General features: G+C 33.8%; 1 protein-coding gene across 1 annotated transcript in view; it reads left to right on the top strand.

Annotated features, from left to right (window-relative positions):
- TBCA (tubulin folding cofactor A) overlaps positions 1 to 22,850 on the top strand; it is a 67,673-nt gene extending 44,823 nt beyond the window's left edge. The window contains exons 2-4 of the mRNA XM_039245572.1: positions 7,842 to 7,947; positions 20,404 to 20,490; positions 22,584 to 22,850. Coding sequence (XP_039101503.1) covers positions 7,842 to 7,947; positions 20,404 to 20,490; positions 22,584 to 22,664 — 274 coding nt within the window. The 3' untranslated portion in view covers positions 22,665 to 22,850. The remainder of the gene's footprint in view (positions 1 to 7,841; positions 7,948 to 20,403; positions 20,491 to 22,583) is intronic.
- The last annotated feature ends 1,004 nt before the right edge of the window (positions 22,851 to 23,854 follow it).

The following is a 23,854-nucleotide window of genomic DNA, read 5'->3' as shown; positions in this document are numbered from 1 at the left end:
TATATTTTTAAATGTTAATACGGATCCATAATCCCTTATGAAACCCTTGGACACATATGCATTCCTGCATTCCAGATTTTTTTAGATTTTTGAACAGTAATATATGTTTTCATAACATCTAAAGAAGTACTCTGTAATCAAGCACGTTAATATTTCTGCAGTGAAACATGGGACTATTCACATTAAGTCGGATACATAAAGTTTATAATTTCATGTCAGTTGAGGTTACATTTTGCTGCCAAATCAATTTGTGCCAAACTTAATTTTTAAATTTCCTTTTTCCTAATCCTTTTTGGGTTTCAGAAGTATGTGCATTTTGGATCAGTAGTATTTAAGCAATGAGATTGAATTTTTTTAATTTTAATTTTTTATAATTTTTCATGTATTTCTATATAGGAACATATAAATATTTACAGAAAAATACTTTAGTAACAAATTTAAAAACTGTGAATATATACTTGAGTTAAGCTTTCTTACTAAATCTTAGCCTTCCCGAAAGGAAGAGAAAAGAGCCAGAAGCTATTCATTTAGTAATTTAGCAAATACTTACCCAGAGTCTTTTTTAAAAAAAATTTTTTTAACATTTATTTATTTTTGAGAGACAGAGAAAGACAGATCATGAGCAGGGGAGAGGCAGAGAGGGAGGGACATACAGAATCAGAAGCTGGCTCCGGCCTCTGAGCAGTCAGCACAGAGCCCGATGTGCAGCTCAAACCCACGAACTGTGACATCATGACCTGAGCTGAAGTTGGACGCTCAACCGACTGAGCCACCCAGGTGCCTCAGAGTCTACTGTTTTAATAAACATAGGTAACCTAAGTTATTAGGGAAATTAATATTTCAGACTCTAATATAATACCATTTCACATTCTTATTGTTCAGAAATTTAATAATTGAGACAATTCCAGTTGTTCATCAGGATGCCAGGGAGCACTAGGCTATTTCTCATACAGTGCAGGGTGAGTATCAATTGATACAACTACTTTGGAAAACAATTTGATACTATCTGGTGAAGTTAAAGTTGTATACTCTATATCATATCATGTGACTTTTCATTAATACATTGATTTCTTCTGTCTGAGAGTGGAACCTTTTCAATTTCTCCTACTGCATCTTGCCCCTTACCATTTTATTCACTGTAATTTTATATGTGAGCATTACTGTGTTTTTCACTGTGATTTTTTTTTTTCTTTTTCCAGGGCAGTACCTTTGCTGTTCAATAACTTGCTTCCTGAGCCTTTTCACAAAATAGGGCTTTTTAAACAAAAACTTTACTTTTTTAAATTTCGATCTGCCAATAGCCATGCAAATATTTTAGCACCTTTACTTGTCAAATGTGGTATGTAATTAAGAGTCTCTTCCATTTTGCTGGGGTTGTTGCTGCTATTTTCTGTAGATAAGCACAATGAAACAGAATGACTTGGTTTATCAACCAAAATTGTCTGTGGCCCTAAGCATGGTATCCATCTCTTTTTTTGCATACTTTCTCAAAAATCATATTTTTTCTCATTTCTCAAGTTTTGTGAATCACTTTTGTTAGCTTTAGAATTGTTTTGTACATCTCTTTAAGTTGAAAATGTTGGGGCACCGGGGTGGCTCCGTTGGTTGAGCATCCGGCTTTGGCTTAGGTCATGATCTCCCAGTTCGTAAGTTTGAGCCCCATGTCAGGCTCTGTGCTGCCAGCTCAGAGCCTGGAGTCTGTTTCAGATTCTGTGTCTCCCCCTCTCTCTGACCCTCCGCTACTCACACTCTCTCTCAAAAATAAAATTTTTTTTTTTATTTTAAAAAAAGAAAATGTTAAAAGACAATAGTGAGATTTTTATATTCAGCTTTTTACTCCTTTAACAAACATTGAGTGCTTACTATGTATAAAGGTCAAGAATTTCTCCTAATCCTGTCTTCAAGAAACATAAGACCAGCTAATAAACCGGCTTCAGTATTGTGTGGTAAACCCTAAGATAGTCAAAGGTTGGATGGAATTAAGTAGAGGTCTTCTAAGTCAGGGGTCAGTAACCCTTTTTGGTAAAGGAACAGATAGTATATATTTTATATATATGGGCTTTGTGGGCTATACATAATTCTATACATAAATACATTTCTATTGCAACTACTCATCTCCACTATCATTGCATGAAGGTAGTTACAGGAGACACAGATGAATGAGTGTGACTGGACAATGAAATTTGAATTCTACGTGATTTTTATGTGTCAAAAATATTTTTTTAAATTTTTTAACCTTTTAAATATATGAAATTTAGTATTACAAGTATTTTTTAAAGCCTTTAAAAACCATTCATAGCCCTCAGACCATACTAAAACAAGTGGCAGGCCAAATTTGGCTCATTTGCCATAGTTGGCCAACCCTTGTTCTAAGACTTTGAATTACAGGATGTTAATTGAATGTCCATTCCATGTCCGCTACTTTTATTTATTAGGAGAATTTAGTAACCTAGGTTTAGGAATAGTGAAAATCTCATTGCTAATCCCAGTGGTTTCTCAGTATCCTTGATATTCTGAATAAAATCATGATGCTATCAAAATAATTAAAACAGTAATAACACTGTCAAATTGATGATATGTAAGTTACTCCAGCAAAGATTCCAAACTAATTTTCTTACAGGGATGAGGTGAATGTTTGGGAAACTGGAAGCTGTGTGAGTTGAGGCAAAGTGAAAAGCATATGGCTCGTGTAAAAAAACAAACAAACAAACAAACAAACAAACAAAAACAGTAGCCACTACTTAGCTCCTGTCTATAGAGTAGAGGGAAAGCAGCCCCAGTGTTCCCTGACAAAAAACATTCAAAAGAAATCCAGACTTATATGTAAGTTAAATTATGTCTCGTAGTTGTTTAATATGGCAACAAATCTGTTTTCATTTTTTTAATTGTTTTTAACATTGTGAATCAAAAGCTTCTTTCAGAGTCATTTAAACAGACTGGCAACTAACTTGCCATCTCTGTCCCAGCAAGTTTGTTTAACTGTGTAAAAGGAGCTCCTTGAAAAGTATCAATATTGATGCCCATTACTGGTCTCGCTTTGAAATCTGTAATCTCAGAGGATGTTTTTATCTCAATACTGAAAACTGCTATTAATGCAGTTTTAAACTATAAGTCAAATGCACATTTGTATACATGATGTTCACATCATAATGTCATAATGCTAAGCTTGAGTGTATCCAGTGAGTACATACTTGCAGCTAACTTTGTGGTTGTAGCAGCTCTTTTTTTTCTTTTTGTAAATAGCTTTATTGAGATATAATTTACATACCATACAAATTACCCATGTAAAGTATACTGTTCATTTGGTTTTAGTATATTCATAGAGTTGTATAGCTGTCCCCACAGTTATTTTTAGAACATTTCATCACCTGGGGGGAAAAAAAACCCTGACCCTTTAGCAGTTACACTCCCAGTTTTTCCCACATCCTTTCTCATCCTAGTCAACTACTAATCTTTCTGTCTCTATAGACCTGCCTATTCCAGATATATCCTGTAAATAGAATCATATAAACATGTGGTCTTTTCTGTTTTTCTGTTTTTACTTAGCATGTTTTCAAAGTTCATCCATGTTATAGCATAAATCAGTGCTTCATTTCCTTTTTATCATTAAATATTCCATTGTATGAGTATATCATGTTTTATTTGTCCATTTACTGGTTGATAGACTTTTGAGTTGTTTTCACATTTTGCCTATTATGCATAATGCTGCAGTGAACATTCAAGTACAAGTTTTATGTGGACATATGTTTTCTTTTCTCTTGGGTAGACACTTAGGAATGGAATTACTGATATATATGGTAACTCTATGTTTAACTTTTTGAGGAATGACCAAACTTCCAAAGCAGCTGTACCAATTTGCATTCCTACCATTAGTATTTGACAGTTTCAATTTTTCCACATCCTTGTCAGCAACACTTCTTGCTATCTGATTGTTTTTCTTCCTTTTTAATTATAGTCATCTTAATGAATATGAAGTGATATCTTACTGTAATTTTGATGTACATTTCCCTGAAGACTAATGATGTTGAGCATCTTTTCATGTGCTTATTGGGCATATGTATACTATGCAGATTCTCTTTACTGATTTTTTTAATTGGGTTATTTGTCTTTTTTATTATTGAATTATAGGAGTTCTTATATATTCTGGATACAAATTTCTTATCCAATATATGATTTCCAAATATTTTCTCCCATTCTCTTGTCTTTTCCACATTCCTAATAGTGTTCTTCAGAGCACAAAAGTTTTTAAGTTTGACAAAAGCTAATTTATTTTCTGTTTCTTATGGTTTTGGTATTATATCTAAAAAGTCACAAAGTCATCAAGGTTTACCCCTAAAAACAAGATTTATCCCTAATGTTTTCTTCTGAAAGTCACAGGATTTTTACGGGACGCCTGGCTGGCTCAGGCCATTAAGCCTCCAACTTCAGCTCAGGTCATGATCTCATGGCTTGTGGGTTTGAGCCCTGCATTGGGCTCTGTGCTGACAGCTCAGAGCCTGGAGCCTGCTTCAGGTTTTGTGTCTCCCTCTCTCTGCCCCTCCCCTACTCACACTCTCTCTCTCTCTCTCTCTTTCTCTCTCTCAAAAAGAAATTTAAAAAGTAAAAGTTACATTATTTTACCCTTTTAGATCTTTGATCCGTTTTGTATTAATTTTTGTATATGGTTGGTGTAAGGTGAGGAGGTAGGATAGAAATCACAGGCTTTAACCTCAAAAATCAAACCAAAGATAAAATAGCTGCAAATACTAATAAGTAAATACATAAATAAGTGGCAAGGGATACATGAAACACGACTGTCAGAATATTAATTGTGAAGGCTCAGTGAAGAATACATGGGATTTATTATGCTATTTTCTCTAGATTTTTTGTTTGAAAATATCCATAACAGTGTTTTTCTAAATGTCAGCTTATTGTAGTTTATTACCACCATTAATTGTATTGGCCTATCATCTGTATCCTTAGCTTGGTATGGGACTGTTATTAAATGGCTCATAGTAGAAGTTTGGTTATAACTATGACAATCTTATTTACAGTAAGAAAAACTATAAAATCAAGACAAATTAAGCTAAAACTTTTTTAATTTCAAGGTCTCTAAATTCTTGATTTACCCAAAACTTTTATTCTACTTAGAATTTTATGAACAGGGGCGCCTGGGTGGCTTAGTCGGTTAAGCGTCCGACTTTCGCTTGGGTCATGATCTCGCAGTTCGTGGGTTCGAGCCCCGCGTCGGGCTCTGTGCTGACTGCCAGCTCAGAGCCTGGAGCCTGTTTCAGCCTGTGACTCCCTCTCTCTCTGACCCTCCCCTGCTCACGCTGTCTGTCTCTCTCTCTCTCCTAAAAATAAATAAAACATTAAAAAAAAAAAAAAAAAGAATTTTATGAACAGTATGTATAAATGTGTTGTATGCAAATATGTGTAGTGTACAGATTTCCTAAATGTACTTCTCAAACTTGGTTCTGGAGAATGTTGAGTGGAGAAAAGTCTTTTTTTTTTTTTTCCACAAAATTATACTGATTTCCTTACTACAAGACTTCTTAAGACCTTTTAACATGCAAATACATATTCAAAATCTGTAAAATTCAGCAAGCAGTGTTTTTAAAACTTATTTGACCATTCACATACCTTGAAGTCATTTGGAAAACACTGGACTACATGTTTAAGATCATGTTATCACATTTAGATAATTAAATAGTTTAAGTTATTTTTGTTGATTATCACTACACTAATGATTTTCATTCCTTAGTTTCCCCTTATATCTATCCATTTCTCTTGCTCTTAGTTTTGTAGTTTCCTGTCATACATTTATTTGTCTAACTACTGAAAGTGATGAGATTTTGAAATTGATGTTTCTCTGAGTATGGGTTTATAACAATAATGGAAAATATTTTCAGTTAATTATGTCTTTAAAATATAATAAATGATGACTTTATATTTGTACTTCTTATTTTAACTAATAGCATTTGCAAAACTTGCAAAAGAGTATTGTTTAGAGATTTAAAACTATTAAATATAGTTTGGTGTCCTAATTGAATTTTGCTTTATTCCAGAAAATTTAGAAAATACTGCTAAAGGAATAATTAGCAGACTTTAAAATTATTCAAAATTGAGGGGCGCCTGGGTGGTTTACAATGGAGAAGCAGAGGAGGAAGATGAACATCAGCCTAAGGGTGATGTTCAGTGTCAGACCTCATAATGAGGCCAGTGAATACCACTGACTGTTGGCATTTTATATGCAGTAGTGAATGAGTGAAGGACTGTAGTAATTGTAGCTCACTACTTACTATTGCTTTTGTATTAATATTCACCTTTAGGGATATTTTAAAAGTCAAGTGAAGAATAAACTCAAATGTAAGAACTCAAAAAAAATTTAACTCCCAGCTGAATTCCCCTACCCCAAATCATTAGGGATTTTCTCCTCAGGTAACCACAAATAGTACTTTCCCAAGTGTCCTTTATTATTTGTTTTTTTTTTTAGTATCTTCTGTAGTTTATATTCATTGTAACATGAAATTTTGTATTTTGTATCTATTTTGTACTTTAGTTTTTTCACTATGAAATTTTTCACCCTCAAAATGAGGATATGAAGGCCATGTAATACTTTACTGTAAATATTGTTATCATTTTGTTATATTTTCTTTTATCTATGTCAGGAACACAAGATCATGAAAGACAAGATGAGCCTTGCTTGCACACCTCGAAATTCCAAACTGGATCATTTTTAGTGTTTTAATATTTAATTTGTAGTTTATGTGGTGATGCAAATCCAAATTTAAAATCTGATTTAAAAGAACAATTTTTTTTAGATTTCCAAACTTACATAAAGACCTATTAGGAAAATTAAATATTTTGAAATACACTTAAAAATCTTCATTGCAAATGATTAAACAAAAGCCAAGCTCTAATATGATTTTTAAATTCCATCCCATCAACATAGATGTAGAAATAAGTAAGCAAACCAGATGGAGAAATCTGCTTTTAATGTATATGCACTGTGAAAGCTTTTTATTCTGCTTTAGATATTGTGTATACCCGAATGTTAGTGTTTTCTTGAACTACATTTTTGTTTTACATTAAAACTTTTATTAATCAGGATTACAAGAGATTGAGCTGTTGTTAATTGCATTTTGGTTATCTGAGGAATAATCAGTAGAACTTTGTATTTCTCTATTCCAATTTATTGTTAAAAAAATCTCCTGATCTTTATCAATACCCTTTCTTTAGTAAATAAATATTTGTTTCCACTATTTATCTATAAAAGTCTATTTATCTATAGATTTTTCTATATCTATCCATGTCTAAACTATCTACCCCAGTCCCTCACACAAGGAATGTCTGGCATAAAATTAAGTACATAGTAAATACTTGTTAAACAAGTTTATTGTTGTCTTTCTTTGTTTCAGATTTGGAATGTGGTATACTGATTTTTTTTTCCAGTAAGCTGAGCTTTACCCATTATGTTGTTTCAAGTACATGTATAAAAGTTTGGAAAACATATATTAATAATAAAGCAAGACAGAAATACTAGTAGTAATAATTTTGAGTGTGTTTTACATTATAAATACAATTATTATAGTGAAACGTTTTTAATAAAAAATTTAAGAATTTTATGTTTTGAAGGTTGCACTTGCTTCAGACAGGTATAGAATATCACAGGCCTGAGGATCAGACTTACTATATCTATGGCTAAAGTATTTTTCTTTCCTTCCTTTCCTCCACCCCATCTAGTACAGATACTTTGCTATTTTAAGCATGTTTTTATATTTACACAGTTTCTTTGTTTCCTGTGGTCTGTTTGCTAGAGAGAAAGTTAATTCTTGGGAACATTTTTGGTTTATTTATAGATTGGTCAAAGAAAAAATGATGTATGAAAAAGAAGCAAAACAACAAGAAGAAAAGATTGAAAAAATGAAAGCTGAAGATGGTGAAAATTATGCCATTAAAAAGCAGGTAAAATTGTATCTTTGGGGCACCTGGGTGACTCAGTCAATTAAGTATCCAACTCTTAGTTTCAGCTCAGGTCATGATTTCATGGTTTATGGATTTGAGTACGGAGGTCGGCTGTGCATTGCCATTGCAGAGACTGCTTGGCATTCTCTCTCTTTCTGCCTCTCTCTGTCTCTCTCTCTATGTATCTCTCTTTCTTCTCCCCCTCCATATTTATGTATATATTAAATATCTCTCTCCACATTTATATCTATATAAATAACCCAATTTTATGTCAAATATACTTGTTTATTTAAATTTGTAAATATTTTCCCCAAACTGATTTGAAGACCACCAAAATAAATATATATATATTACCCTTTTCAGTGCCTTCTGAAACTGTACTTCTTTCTCTGACTGACTTATTTCACTTAACATAATACTCTAGCTTCATCCATGTCATTGCAATTCCATCCTAGCATTTATTGGCTGACATTTGTTTCATAATACCTTGAGAAAATAGGAGCTATTGGGAACTTTCTCTTTTTCCCATGACAAAATCTTTCAGTCTATATGCATCTGTACCTGTACTACCTTCTTTGCTATTAGAATGGATTATATTCCCTAACCCTTGTCAGAACCATCAGTGATATTGTTTTTGTGTCTTTGTCCTCATCTTACATCACCTCAGCAGCATCTGGTACAGGTAACCACTTTTCTTTAAGCATCTTTTATATTAGCATCTTTCATAGAATAGCCTCCTGGTTTTCCTCCTGTTTCACTACCCTTTATTCTTCAGTCTCCTTTGCCGAAACCCTCCTCCTCCCCCTCTGTTCACTGTCTTCCCCCACCCTGCACTCCCGTGTGTGGGTTTAACCTTTAAGAGTTCTATCTACAATCTCTAGGTAAGCTCATACCACCCTATAACTTTAAGTACCATTTTTATGTCTACTCATTTATTTACCCAACAGATATTTTTTAGACCCCTTGCTACTTGCCAAATACTGTTCCAGGCATTCTTTTAGGTATGGCATTTAAAAAACAAAACAAAACAAAACAAAAAACCAGAGTCCCTGCTTATTTGGGAGACTGGTGCGACTATCTTCCAATTTACATCTCTGGGCTTGACCCTTCCAAAGAGATATGCATTCAACTAATCACCTACTTGACACATATTTTTGGGTGTCCAAAAAAATAATCTGGCGTACCTGGGTGGCTCAGACGGTTGAGCATGTAGCTCTTGATGGCTCAGGTCATAATCCCAGGGACATGGAAGCAAGCCCTGTGTTGGGCTCTGCACTGAGTGTGGAGCCTGCTTTAGAGTCTCTTTCTCTGTCTCTCTCCTCCCCTCTGCCCTTCTCCCCCGTTCACTCATTCTCTTTCTAAAATAAAATAAAATAAGTCAAATCAAATCAATAAAATTTTGGTCTTCCCCTAAGCTAACCCACCTTCCCAGAACAAAAAGCTATTCCTTCTCTTGTTATCCCCTTTCAGTAAATGATACCTCTAGTCATCCCAGTACCTAAAACCAAAAATTTAGTGAGTCTCTTCCTGATGCTTCTCTGTCTCTAATAATCACAGCTAATATAAGCAAGTCCTGTTTCTTATTGTCTCTATTTCTTTCCTTTCTGCCACTACCCCTGATCGTGTTCACTCTAATCTTTTGCCTACACCATTGCAAAGCCTCCTAGTTGGCATATGACTTTGTCTCTTGGAACCTCCATCGCCTCCCTCCACAGCAGCCAGATTGATCTCTTTAAAATGGTACATCAGGGACACCTGGGTGGCTAAGTTGGTTAAGTGTCAACTCTTGGTATCAGTCTGGTCTTGAGAATCATGTTGGGGTCTGCACTGAGCATAGAGTCTGCTTGGGATTCTCTCTCTCCCCGTCCCCAGCTTGCATTCATTCTCTGTCTCAAAATAAATAAACCTAGAATCTTTCTCAGATCGTTTTCTCCTTAAAATCCAGTGTGCAGTGCATGTAGAATAATATCCAGATGACACTAAGAAAAAGGAGAGTCTAGGGGCACCTCGATGGCCCAGTTGGTTAAGCAACAGACTCTTGATTTGGGCTCAGTTATGATCTTGTGGTCTGTAAGTTCAAACCCTGTATTGGCCTCTTTGCTGACAGGGCAGAGCTTGCTTGGGATTCTCTCTCTCTCCCTCTCTGTCTCTGCCCCTACCCTTCTCTCCCTCTGTCTGTCTGTCTGTCTCTCTGTCTCTCTCTCTCTCTCTAAATAAATAAATAATTTCGTTTAAAAAAAAAGTATAAATCAGCTTATGCAGATTATATCTTAAGACTTGTTTTTAAAATCAGAACATGGTGCAGTCACAGTGGTTTTTATCATATAAATTATGTACAAATTATAATAGTGAACACTCAACCCAGACTTAACTCTGCAGTATTAAATCACTTAAAATGGATTTTTTCTGTGGGCATTTGCTATCTGTGGTGCAGAAGGAACACAGTGTCATTTAAAACATCCAGGAAGAAAACCTTAATTTTTGAGCTTCTGGGAGAGCCTGCCTTCTTCTCTGTATGGTAGTACAGAGGACAGTTTTGTATAAGATATTCATAAATTAAAGGAGGATTTGTAAACAGATTTGTAGATATAATATATCCCCGAATATACTGTTCTTTGTGATATAACTGCTCTTCATAAGATTCACATGTAGAATATGACTTTTTGATTCTTAAAATTGTGATGGTTAGATTCTTTTTAAATACGTACTTCCATAAATATTTATATCACTCTTGTACCTCTCTCACTTTAATGCTCTGTATTGTTTTCCAACATCTGATAAGAAAGTGTATGATGTAGTATATAACTATATCATCCTCGTCCTGCTTGACAAGGCTTATTTTTCCAGTTGTGTAGGTATTGACCTCACTTAGTTTTTTCTTTGCCCTATTCTTTTAATCACCAGCAACATATTAAAAAATAGCTGTATAGCTAAAATAGGAGTTGTAAAATACTGAAGTGGAGAATAAATGTGTTCTCTTTCTAAATAAAATTCTACAAATAATGTCACAGATTATCACAGAATGTGTTACTATTTATATGTTGATCATCTTTCATTAAAGTTACCACTTTATAGGTAATGATTAACTCTTCCTTGAATCCTGTGTTCTAATTGTTATTTAAAAGTATTAGCCTCTTCGTTCATTATCATTAACTACATATGCAGTTATAAAAAGGGGGAAATTTTTGTTTAAAAATCCTATCTGCATTCAGCCATGTTAAAATTCTCTCTTTTGTCACAGTGGTCATGGTTTATAACATAATTTCTTAGATTCCTAGTCAACCTAACACTTATATTCAAAAATACCATCCCATGTCTAATTACAGAACAATAAATCTGTTTACTGCTATTATCAACCTGCAGTGTACACAGTTGTCAATTGCGATTTTGTCTGTCTGATGAAACCTTGTCTTTAACTCAACCTACATGCTTTTCTCAATTTCCTTTCCCTAGTTGAGCTGTACTCTGGCCAGCAATTCATGTTTTTCTTTTATGCAATGGGAGTTTTGAATTGCCAGAAGCACTGCTTTATTCCTGTTTGCCTAGGACTTTAATGTCGAGAATAGTTTCTTTAGTCTGCTGTTAGAAAATATCAAGGAAGCCAAGTGCTGTGTTTTGTGGGTTCTCTCCTCGTCTCTCTGTATTTCCTCCTCTTCTGAGCTAAATGCCCTCCTTAGCCACTTCTTACTACCTTGGCTCTTTTATCATTTGGATCCATTTTGCTCTGGCTTTCCTGGATCTTCTGAACCGGACCTATCTTAATAACACACATTTATAATGCTGTCAGTCCCTTCTAAACTTCTTACCTGTAATCGGTTGTCCAAATTGGACTTTCCTAGACTAGGCCTAATTTTGGTTCTTGTAAAATAAGAAAGTAGGCAAAAGATGAACACTAAGAGGCCAAAATACCACTCAGTCAAAGAATTCATATTTTCTGGCTAAACAATATAATGCAACCTCAGATATCGCCCAAATTGATTTTGTTACTCTGCTAACAATATCCCTCTTCTTCTTACTCTCCTCATCTCAATTAGGGATGGATGCAGAGGATTTTGCCCTCAAATATGAAGCTATTCTGGTCTTCTGTTTTTTTAAAACTATCTTGGAGCAGAAATGATTAGCAGTGGTAATCAAACATGTATCCCTGTTATTTCACCTGTAGCATGACCCCTCTTTTCTAGAAGTAATATTAAAAAGACAAACTGGTACAATTTTCCCAACAAGGATTTACAGTTATTACCTATAATTGCAGTGTTGTAAAATTTGTCTTTTTGAGAAAGATGCACACGCATTGTTTTGTGATTTACTTGTAACATGAGTTAACATTCATAATTGGATATTTATTTTTCCTAAAAATGAAGGGGAATTTTTTTTCATTAAATATGTGGAAAATAATAGGAAGCTTCAGTCTAAAAGAGGAATTTGATTAAGTGCCTTTCACAAGACTGATTCTGCAAGAACCACCTTATTTCTTTTATCAATAACAAAAATATTATTTAAAATAACTTCCAGTGATGCCAGAAAATCTTATTGTCTCTTGTTACCTATACTCAAGTTTATAAATGTTACTATGTCTGTACATTTGTTTTGTCTCTTTTGTTATAGATTCATAGGAAGTTGTAATAAATGTTCAGGGAAGTCACATACACCTTTCACTATTGTTCCTGCAATGTTAGTAATGGTATCTTGTATAATTAAAATATCCAGACCATGAAATTCACATTGGTACACCACAAAGCTTATTTATATTTCACTTGTTACACATGTACTCATTTGTATATGTGTTTGTGTGTTTTGTATATAGTCCAATACAATTCTATCACATGTAGAATATGTAATTACCACCACAATCAAGATAGAAAACTATTCCATAACAAGACTGTCTTGTGCTACTTCTTTGTAGTCCCTGTCTCCACCCCTGAGTCCTAAGTAATTAACACTCTCTGAAAAATCATATAGTATATAACCTTTTGAAATTGGCTTTTACTGGGGTGCCTGGGTGGCTCAGTTGGCTAAGTGTCCGACTTTGGCTCAAGTCATGATCTCGCGGTTTGTGGGTTCGAGCCCCACATCGGGCTCCGTGCTGACAGCTAGAGCCTGTTTCTCATTCTGTGTCTCCCTCTCTGACACTCCCCTGCTCACACTCTCTCTCTCAAAAAAAATAAAACATTTAAAAAATTTTTGAAATTGGCTTTTTCCACCTACCATAATTCCTTGAGGTCCACTGAAGGTCATTGAGTCTGTCAACTTTGTTTCTTATTATTGCTGAGCAGTATTCCATGGTATGGATGTATCATATCATAGTGTAACCACTGTAAGAAATTTGGATTGTTTCCAGCTTTGAACTATTATGAAAAGGCTGCTATGAACATTTGTAGACAATTTTTGCATGAACATAAATTTTTCTGGAATAAATGCCCGAGAAATTGCTGTGTTGTATTAGTACATTTTTTGTTTTAAAAGAAACTGCCAAACTCTTTTCCAGAGTGGCTGTACTATTTTACATTCCCATCAGAGGTGTGTGAATGATTTGATTTTTCCACATCTTTACCAGCATTTGGTGTTGTCACTATTTTTTTATTTTAGCATATAGCTGTCACTCACATGATAGATGTGTAGTGCTATCTGATTATGCTTTTAGTTTTGATTTTCTTAATGGCTATAATGTTGAATATCTTTTGCTTATTTGTATCTGTATATTCTCTTTAGTGAAATGTCTGTTCTTCTCACTTTTTAAAAAAAAATTTTTAATGTTTTATTTATTTCTGAGAGAGAGAGAGGCAGCGTGAGCAAGGGAGGGTCAGAGAGAGAGGGAGACACAGAATCTGAAGCAGGCTCCAGGCTCTGAGCTAGCCGTCAGCACAGAGCCCAACGTGGGACCTGAACCCACCAATCAGTGATCATGACCTGAGCTAAAGTCAGATGCTTAACCGACGGAGCCACCCAGGTGCCCCTTCTGCTCACTTTTTAATTAGATGCTTTGTTTGTCTACTTTTAAGTTTTGAGAGTTCTTTGTATATTCTAGGTAAATGCTCTTTGTTGGCTATGTGGTTTGCAAATATTTTCTCTTAGTCTATGATTTGTCTTTTTAACCTCTTAACAAGGTCTTTCACTGAGCAACCATTTTTAATTTTGAGACCGTCTAATTTATGGCTAATGCTTTCTTTTATGAGTTATACTTTTGGTCTTAAGTATACGGCCTCTTTATCTAGTCCTAGGTCCCAAAGATTTTCTTTTTTTTCTAAAAGTTTTGTGGTTTTATCTCTTATATTTAAGGTTTGATGAGTTTTGAGTTAATTTTTATGTAAGTATGAGGTTCAGTTTGAGATTCATCTTTTTGCCTACAGCTGCCCAGTTGCTTCAGCAGTAGTTGTTGAAAAGGTTATCTTACCCTCATTGAATTGCTTTTGTACCTTTGTTGAAAAGCCATTGTACATATTTTTGTGGGTCTATTTTGGTGTTCTCTCTTTTGATTCATTAACCTGTATGTATTCCTTTACGAATACCACCCTGTCTTGATTACTGTCGCTATAGAGAAAGCTTTAATTGTGGAAGAGTGAATCTTCTTACTTTCTTCTTTTCTGTTCTGTTCATTTTAGCTTTTCTACTTCCTTTGCCTTTCCATAAAAATTGTAAGCTTGTCTGTGTCTATAAAATACCTTGCGAAGTTTTGATAGGAATTGCATTAAACCTGTATATCAGTTTGGAGAGAATTGATGTCTTTACTATATCAAGTCTTCCAGTCAGTGACCATGGTAAAGTAAGTCTTTCCAGTTTATTTAGGTCTGACTTCTTTCATCAGCATTTTTTATTTTCAACATCTTGATCCTGGACGTTCTATCAGATTTTTCCTGAGTATTTTGTTTTCTTTGAAAATATAAATGGTATTGTTTTTAGTTTTGTACAGTATTTCGTTATCAGATATGGAAGTACATTCAGGTTTTTGTGTGTTCATCTTGTAACCTATGACATTGCTGAACTCTCTAGTTTCTAAGCTTTTTTTGTGTATTCCTTCTGGTTTTCTACAGAGACAGTCATATCGTTTGTAAATAGAGACAGTTTTATTTTTTTTTTCAATCTATTTTTTTTTTCTTTTTCTTACCTAATTGTTCTAAGACTTTTACAGTATTGCGTTGAATAAGAGTGGTGAGCCTGGACATCTCCCTTTGTTTCTAATCTTAGGGAGATAGCATTCAGTCTTTTGCGATTAAGTGTAATGTGAGCTGTACGTTTTTTTGTAAATAGCGTATTTCAAGGTGAGGAAGTTCTGTATGCCTTCTTTGTCGAGCATTTTTGTCATGAATGGGTGTTGGGTTTTGTCAAAGGGTTCTGTCAAACCATATGAGTTTTCTTCTTTGCCCTCCTCATATTTTAGGTTACATGGATTGATTTGTTGAACCAGCCTCTGTACCTGCTTATTCACTTGATTGTGCCGTATAATTATTTTCATACATTGGTGCATTCAATTTGCTAATGTTTTCTTGAGGATTTTTGTGTCGAAGTTTATGGTCTGTAGTTTGCTTTTTTTTTCATACTGCTTTTGTTTGATGCTGGTATCAGGTTAATTCTCATCTCATAAAATTAGCTGGAAAAGATTCCCTCTTTTCTTGAAGTATTTGTGTAAAGTTAGTGTTAATTCTTCTTTAAATATTTGGTAAAATTGTCCAGTGGAACTATCTGTGTTTGAAGAATGCTATTTCACGATCTTTTTAATTAAAATTCAGTTCCTTTCATGATTGTAGAACCATTCAGGTTATCATTTGAGTTTTGGTGATTTGTGGGTTTCAAGGAATTGGTTCATTTCTTCTAAGTTGTTGAATTCATAAACATTTTAACAATATTTTAAAACGTATTTTTTTTCTTTTAATGGTTGCAAGATCTGTAGAGGTATGATCTGTTTTGTTACTGATGTTAGTGATTTGTGCCTTCTCACTTTGTCAGTCTTATTGGAGATATATCAAATTTTTAACAACTCAGCTCTTTGATTCATGGATTTGCTCTGTTGTTTTTTTTATTTATAATTTCTTTGATTTCCGATCTTATTTTTATTATTACCTTCTGCTTGTTTTGGTTTATTTTGTGCTTCTTTTTGTACGCTCCTGATATAAGAACTTTGATTTTTAAATTGAGATCTTTCCTTTTTCCTAACATAAGCATTTACTGCTATAAATTTCCCTCTTGGCACTGCTATAACTGAATCCTACAACATTTGATATGTTATGTTTTCATTATCATGTATCTGTGTATTTCTCTGTTTCTTTGAGACTCCCTTATTGACCCCTTGGTTATTTACACTTATGTTGTTTAATGTCTAAGTGGTTTAAAGATTTTCCTGCTTATTTCGTTACTGACTTCTAACTTTATTTCATTATAGTCATGTATGCACTGTGTGTTATTTAGTTCTTTTATTTAAATTTGTTGAGATTTTTGTTTGTTTTGTTGTTGTTGTTGTTGTTTGACTCAGGTTATGGTATACTGCGATGAATGTTCCATGGGTGCTTGAAAAGTATTTGTTTTTTTCTTGCTTAGTGTTCTATAAATGTCAGATCTTGTTAGTTGATAGTGTTGTTCAGTTTTTTTTATATTTTTGCTGATTTTGGGGGGGTTAGTACTTCTACAGGTTGCTAAGAGTGAGGCATTAAAATCCCTGGCTATAATATGTGAATTTGTCTCTCTCCTTTTAGCTTTATCAGTTTTTGTTTAATGTATTTTGAAATTCTATTGTTTAGTGCATACACATTTAGAGATTTTTTTTCTTGGTGGATTGATCATTTTATTACTATGTAACATCCCTCTTTGTCTCTCATATTTATTTTTTTGCTCTGAAGCAATATTAATACAGTCACTTATGCTTTTTTTAATGTTTGCCTGATAACGTCTTTTTCCATCCTTTTATTTTCAAACTCTCTGTTTCATTTTGTTTGAAGTGAGTTTCTTGTAGGCAGCATATAGTTGCATTGGTCCAATTTGTGCATCTTTGTCTTTGAGCTGGTAGATTTAGACCATTTATTTTTAAAGTAACCGCTGACACCTTAGGGCTTAAGGCCCAGATTATGTTTTTTATGTTTACTTATTTTGAGAGAGAGCTTAAGCCAGGGTAGGGGCAGAGAGAGAAGGAGATAGAGAAAATCCCAAGCAGGTTCCACACTGTCAGCACAAAGTCTGACCCTGGACTTAAACTCACGAACCATGAGATCATGACGAGCCAAAAGCAGGAGTCAGACACTTAACTGACTGAGGCACCCCAGGCCCAGATTATTTTTTTACTCATGGAATTCATCACATATCCTTAGTCATTTATCAGTAACCACAAAACACAAGTCGAAATCCTTTCTTCCTTCCTCCCCCCTACCTCCCTTCCTCCATTTCTCACAGCATGGCAACGTGTCCCGAAAGAAGGATTTCCTAAAAATAAGCTTTTCAAGAAGCCCATGTGAAAGCTGGTCTTAACTTCCAGAATGCCGCCTGCCACATTGGTCACAGGCCCAGCCCAAACGTGGTGTGGAAGGTGACTGCACAGGAGCAGGATCATTGGTGGCCATCTTCATATCATCCTGCCCTCTCTTTATTGAGGCAGAGTGGACACTTTAAAATCGTATACATTTAAGGTGTGCAGCTTGATGATTTCATAAGTGTATACATTGTAAAATATTCACCATAACTAAGGTCCTTGACATATCCATCACCTTACATAGTTACCATTTTCTCTTGTCAGATGGATATCTTAACATGTTTATTGGCACATTACTATTTTACTTCCATGTAAAAGGAGACTTAACCATTGTTACAGTAATCTCTGAACTACCCTAAAGCTCACTTTGGCACACTAATGCAGTTACCATTGGTTCTAGAGGTAGCCAGTATCCCAAAATTAGAGTGCCTATAGATTATTTTAGGTATAGCCAGCCCTCAGTGAATGGATCATTAAAGAAGCTAGAAATCTTATGTCAGTGGAGCAATAGGAAAAGAACTTGACATTAGCCAGATTATTTTATGGAATTCTTCTTTCTGAAAAATTGAAAATCTGCCAATTAGGGCTTTTCCTGTCCCTTTCCAACTTCTATACATTTGATTATAAAGGAAATTGATCAGATTTTAGTTTAGTAATATATTCATTATTATAATCTAAGACTTGCTAAGCCTCCCAGTCTTCCATTTTACCTGAATAATTTCTCCCCCCAAAAATCATAACTTGTTTTAAAAACAGTAAGACATGAGTAGGACCACATCCTGTTTTGTTCCCTAAGGCTCCTTACTTACCTCCCCTACCTCCCAATCTGTGCCAAGATCCTAACTTAACCTCAGTCTTGTCATAGTCAGCATTAGAATAAACTGAGAGTTTATTCGGATATTTTAAACAGAGGCACCATTCATTTGAGTGACTCTTTCCCAAGGGGAACATTTTGAAAGATAATATTCATTTAGTTTAGTTCAAGTATTTTGAGGGGTTTCTTTACTATATAATCACACCTTATATATGGTCTTTTAAAATTATTCCTGACAGTTGTAATTCATTGTTACAAGGTAAAGTACATGATTTATGGCCTTGATAAAGATGTGGTTTATGGATTCCACATCATAGTCATCAGTGTACTGTATGCCTTTGGCTCCCAGTGCCGTGGTCTTCTTGAAGCTGTGTCAAGTGTTTATTTTCATGTTCATGCTCCTATACTGGAGTGGAGGACAGAGATCTTCTCTTTTCATTTTTATATCCCTTGTACCTGGCATCCTATAGATATACAGTAAGCTTATTTAAATGAATTGAGGATGATATATGGGAGAAACTGATCTTTGGCTCTAGTTACATCAGAGTTCTGTTTTAATAGATTAATTGAGGATTCTTGCTCTATAATAATAGATAGAATAATAATGAATAGAAGTTATTTTGGGCAGATTTGCTTGCAGTTCATTTCATTGAGAGTACTGAAGCTTTCAAAAAAAATTTTTTACAAGTAAAAACACTTTGACTTACTGAGTTTTTGACCTTACTCTTTATATTCATTTCATCTTGCTTAGTTAATATAAGCTATTCTCAAAGGAGGTCCATAAGGAAGCAATATGAATCATTATCTAATGGAATGTGCCTGTCACTGATTTTTCACATGTATTCAGACTAACTAGATATATAAAATAATTTAATGGCAGTGATTAAATTTCAAGGTATAGTATGATTAGCAGTGAAGTAAAATCATGATCCTCTGTCTGAAGTTTTCAGCATTGTCTTGTTAGTAAAAGAATTACAAGTGCAACAGTAGGTTTTCACCTGAGAAAATAGATGCGGACAGAGCATCCTTGTGTATTTATGATTCTCATTTTTGTTTACAGCGTGAGAGCTATAACAAAACTATTGGGGAAAGGAAGAGGGTACTGGGACTTAGTTAAGTTTGTATTAAAATATAATGTGATTACCATTAAGTTGTGTCTTTCCTCTTATATGAGCTAGGTAAGAAAGCTTACTAGGAAAAGTTTGGGATTTATACCATTTAATCAAAGATTTGACCAAACACTGTTTTTTAGAAATAAATGTTTGAAATGATCTCTGTTTCTTTCTGAGAATAGTTTAAGGAGATAAAGCTTCCTACCACCTTAGGAAAAAGACCTACTTGAGGGCCAACATCTGACACTAATTTATTTACCTTCCTGATGATTGGTTTCTCAGTGAATGATTTGATTTTTTTTCTTTTATGATTCAGTATTTTACAGTCCAGCTTTGAATGATACATTTTAAGTCCAGAAATACCCGCCAGAATAAATATTCTTGTGGTTAATTCTGTTGTGTCTGTCTTCAAGAGGAATAGGCAGAAGTTCACATTCAGAGGGGTGCCAGGTTGGTAATTTGGCTCAAACTGCATGGGGAGAATAATCTCTCTCCTAAAATGAAGCACAAGGATAAGTAATAACTTTTTATGCATGATAAGCATCAAAAATATGAACCTGCTGGTCTTTGGTTTTCATTTTTCTTTACCTCTGTCTTTCAGTGAGAACCTCCTGCAGTGTGCACACGATGTGATCAATAACTCAATAACTTTTTTCATGCAGTAATTATCTCCATGTGATATTATCTGAACAGTGTTTTTCTTTATTACTCAGAAGATGCAGGAGATATTTATATAACCAGCTGATCCCATTTTGGATAAAGGTGCTTTGTGACAGCAGGAAAAATAGTTTATTTTAAAAAGGCTTTTTAAATAAATGCTCTATGAAAAGCTTTTCCAGCTAATTTTCACTTAGTATTGAGAACGTGACTCCAAATGATCAAAACTTGTACTTTGAATATTTTACAGTATGATAGTCATTCTTTCTAACTTCTAATAATCACAATTTAAAGTATTGAACTATTTACATACCTGTAATTTTTTCCTGACTCCTCTCAGTCATTTTAGATATTTACAGAGGCATAAGCTAAACACATAAGTTCTGCCATCTCTGCTTGTCTCACAGAGATTTTCATTACAGGCAGAGATCCTCCAGGAGTCCCGGATGATGATCCCAGATTGCCAGCGCAGGTTGGAAGCTGCATACACTGACCTTCTGCAGTTATTAGTAAGTAAACACCTCTCTGTATTCTGTTTACAAATTCTTTCCATCTAATACATGGAAGACCAAATCATAAGTATTCAACACTGTAAACTAGTTAGGGATATATTTTGTTCACTTGCCCTATATACCAGGATGTTTTAAAATAATTGATAGAGATTAAGTTGTGTTTTAAATTTTGCCTCCAGTGGAAGTACATATCTAACATGTTGATTCTGTGTAAGCTTAGTTAATTAAATATATTTGAGTTACTCTGATAGATATTCATGGCACTAACATTGTCCACCACTATCTTGAATTATTTCATTTTCATACATAAAAGCCCTTTTTTGGCACATTTTTAATGATAAGTAGACTATTTAAAATTTTTTAAAATCCAAATGTTTCAAATGAATTTTTAAAAAGGATCTAGAATTGTTTTAGAGTCAAACCTAAATCCATTTGAGAGGGGAAAAAACCTTGTAATATAGGCAGTCCTTGTATAACACTGTTACCGTACTTGATCGTATAAATGCTTTGTGATACAGTGGCAGAATCATTTTATAAAGGATTCTGAGAATAATTAAAAGTCCTCCTATTTCTTTCTTAATAAAGGTAACTGCATAATACTGTATTCAAGCCAGTTGTTATTGCTTTGATGATAATTTGATGGCTTCTCACATTTCCTTTACTAATCTCATTTTATGTTTCTACTTCTTGAGCTAATATTAACTAACTACATAGCTTTCTCCTGATTCATAGTTGTTCCTTACATAACAAAAATAGAGTGAGGCTTTTTCAAGATGATCATATGTATTCCTTGAAAAAGAGTGACATTCGTTTTCTCACCAGAATAATATTAGGACTAAATCTGTAAGAAAAAACAAAGAGAGAAATGTTCACATTTTAGTTTAATTTTGAGACAGAACTCCATATTTATCTACAGGAAACTTTGAAAGGCAGGATAATTCTCCTTAACGGACAAAAGTAAAGCTGTGGTTTTAAAATAAAAGGTAGATGAAAGCAGAAAATAATTACTACATTAAAGTACTCCTTGAGACAGAAGCACCATATGTAGTTCCTGACAATTTAAATGCTTTTCTCTCTCATGAATCTAGCAGCTAAAAGAGTAATAGAAATTGCTTGCAAAAATTACACTGTATTTGGATGATATATTTGTGTATATGGATGTATTCAACAATATTTCTACCCTCAAAGAGCTTATATTTACCAACAGAGAATAAAGACATGTTAGGTGTAATGTAGGGGTTTAGGAAATTCTTACCTAAAGTCTGAGTTAAGCAAATTCTTACTCCTTTTGCTTTAAATTTTCATATTAAATAAACGCACATACCTGTTCCCTCTGCTGTATAACTTTTTGTACAGCTCCCAACTTTTATTGACCTGACATGAACAACTAACCATAGCTTTACTTAGTTTAGGTGAAAATCAAACATGCAGAATGACTTAGATGATATTATTTTACTTCTCTCTTAGCATAATAATATTAGCAAGAACTTTATAAAGCATCAAGGAAAGATTCATTCTATCAAAAAATAAAAGATGTTAGCAGTTTGTTTCTGTGTAATGCAGCACATAATACTCAATAATAAGCAAACACTTCAGTTTTCTAATTCAAAGATTATACTTAACTCTGGTGTGACACCACTAGCCTTCTTTGTCGTTGTGAGTAGTTGGAGGATTAATTTGGTCTGAATGCTTTTATATACATAACATTTTAGCAAACCATCATTTTTTTTTACTTTTCGTCCATTCATAATCCTTTTTGTGTAGTGACATGTTGACAAAATGAGAATAAAATTTTTTGTTAATTTTTTTTATTTAATTATTTAATGCCAGTAGCTTTAGATGACCATGTTTTTCGCTTACTCTGTGAGAATGCTATGTAGTGAAACAAAACAAAACCTACTATTTTTTTCTCTTAACTGTAAAGAAAGAACTATGGGAAAACTGAAATTAAACAATATTTAGATGAGGATTGGAATCATTTTTGTTTTAATTTTTGAGATTTTTATATTGTTGGTTTGCAGTATCTGAGGAAATAACAAAGGATGGAAGCTGAGAAGGAGAAATCTAATTTTTATTATATTCCATTTCAGGAGAGTGAAAAAGATTTGGAAGAAGCCGAGGAATATAAGGAAGCACGCTTAGTATTGGATTCAATGAAGTTAGAAGCCTGAAGTTTTTCTGTACAGGGTGTTTTTTGCATTAAATCCTGGGATCCATTCCACAAGTCATTAATTTTGACCACTGCTGTATGTTCTAGTAGGAGAATGTGATTCTTTTTATGCAGTTGCATATATTTTTCTTTGCCTAATTTAACGTGTCAAATAAATGAATTCGTCTATAAAATTGTTTATATCATACTTTACAACATTTTTAATTAACTTTTTATCATTAAGTCATAGACATTTTTAACAGAGAATTAAAATCTGTTAAGTTCTCTTTGAAACTGTTTTGCTTTATAAATATGGATTGAGTTAAGAATAGGGTACCTTTCTTTTTAGATAAAAATCCAAATTTTGAACAGTTTATTCTGAATAGGGTACAGTTCCTTCAAAAGAAAGAACCTCTTTGTGAATAAGGCCTTACATATTCCCTTATACATCCCTTCACAGTCAGAGTCTAACATTTCCATTACTATTAACCAATGGAAACATTTAAATCTTCTTCCAGAAAGATAGATTTATACAAAAAATACCAGTGATTTAGGTCTTCAAATAAAATTCTTTTGAACAAAAAATTGAATTGTATTTTAAAGGAATAATAGCTATTTTTTTTTTAAACAAATCTTCAGAATGAAAAGGGAACCTCTGACTTCTGTGGTATAAATACTCCCACTGAGAATATTTCAAGCTACTAACATGACATCACTGAACACAAAGTTGGGAAGATATGAGCCAGCTTCAGCATACACTGGCTGTAGCCAAACCTGGATTATCTTGATTGACTAGAAACGGGTATCATCCTTTCACAAAGTTTTTTTCCAGTACAGTTATAAACCAATTAATTACCTAATCATTTGAGTTTATTTTCTAAAAATATATGACAACTCATTTAATTTTCTTCTATTTCTTGAAAATGTGTATGAGCTTTATATCACCAGTCTAGCATGAGCAGTGATCTAATAAACTAAAATAGTAATGATAGCATTTAAGCTTTAAAACTTGTAATTGAAAAAAATAACAAAAGCTGAATTTTTGCTGCTATAAGATACTTACAGGATGGTTGGTCTGATTTTGGAAGTTGCTAATCACTAGAAACCATAACCTTTATTGAATCTATCCAAAAGACAAGAGAAAAATAATACTATTCTGCTGTTATTTCTAAAGCGTACTCTGTTGTTTTAAAGCACAGAATGCATAATTTG

Source organism: Hyaena hyaena, unplaced genomic scaffold, assembly GCF_003009895.1.
Source record: "Hyaena hyaena isolate Hyena2069 unplaced genomic scaffold, ASM300989v1 scaffold_260, whole genome shotgun sequence".
Taxonomy (NCBI): Eukaryota; Metazoa; Chordata; class Mammalia; order Carnivora; family Hyaenidae; genus Hyaena; species Hyaena hyaena.
Note: the sequence above shows the minus strand (reverse complement) of the source record. Positions and strands in the feature narration are given on the sequence as shown.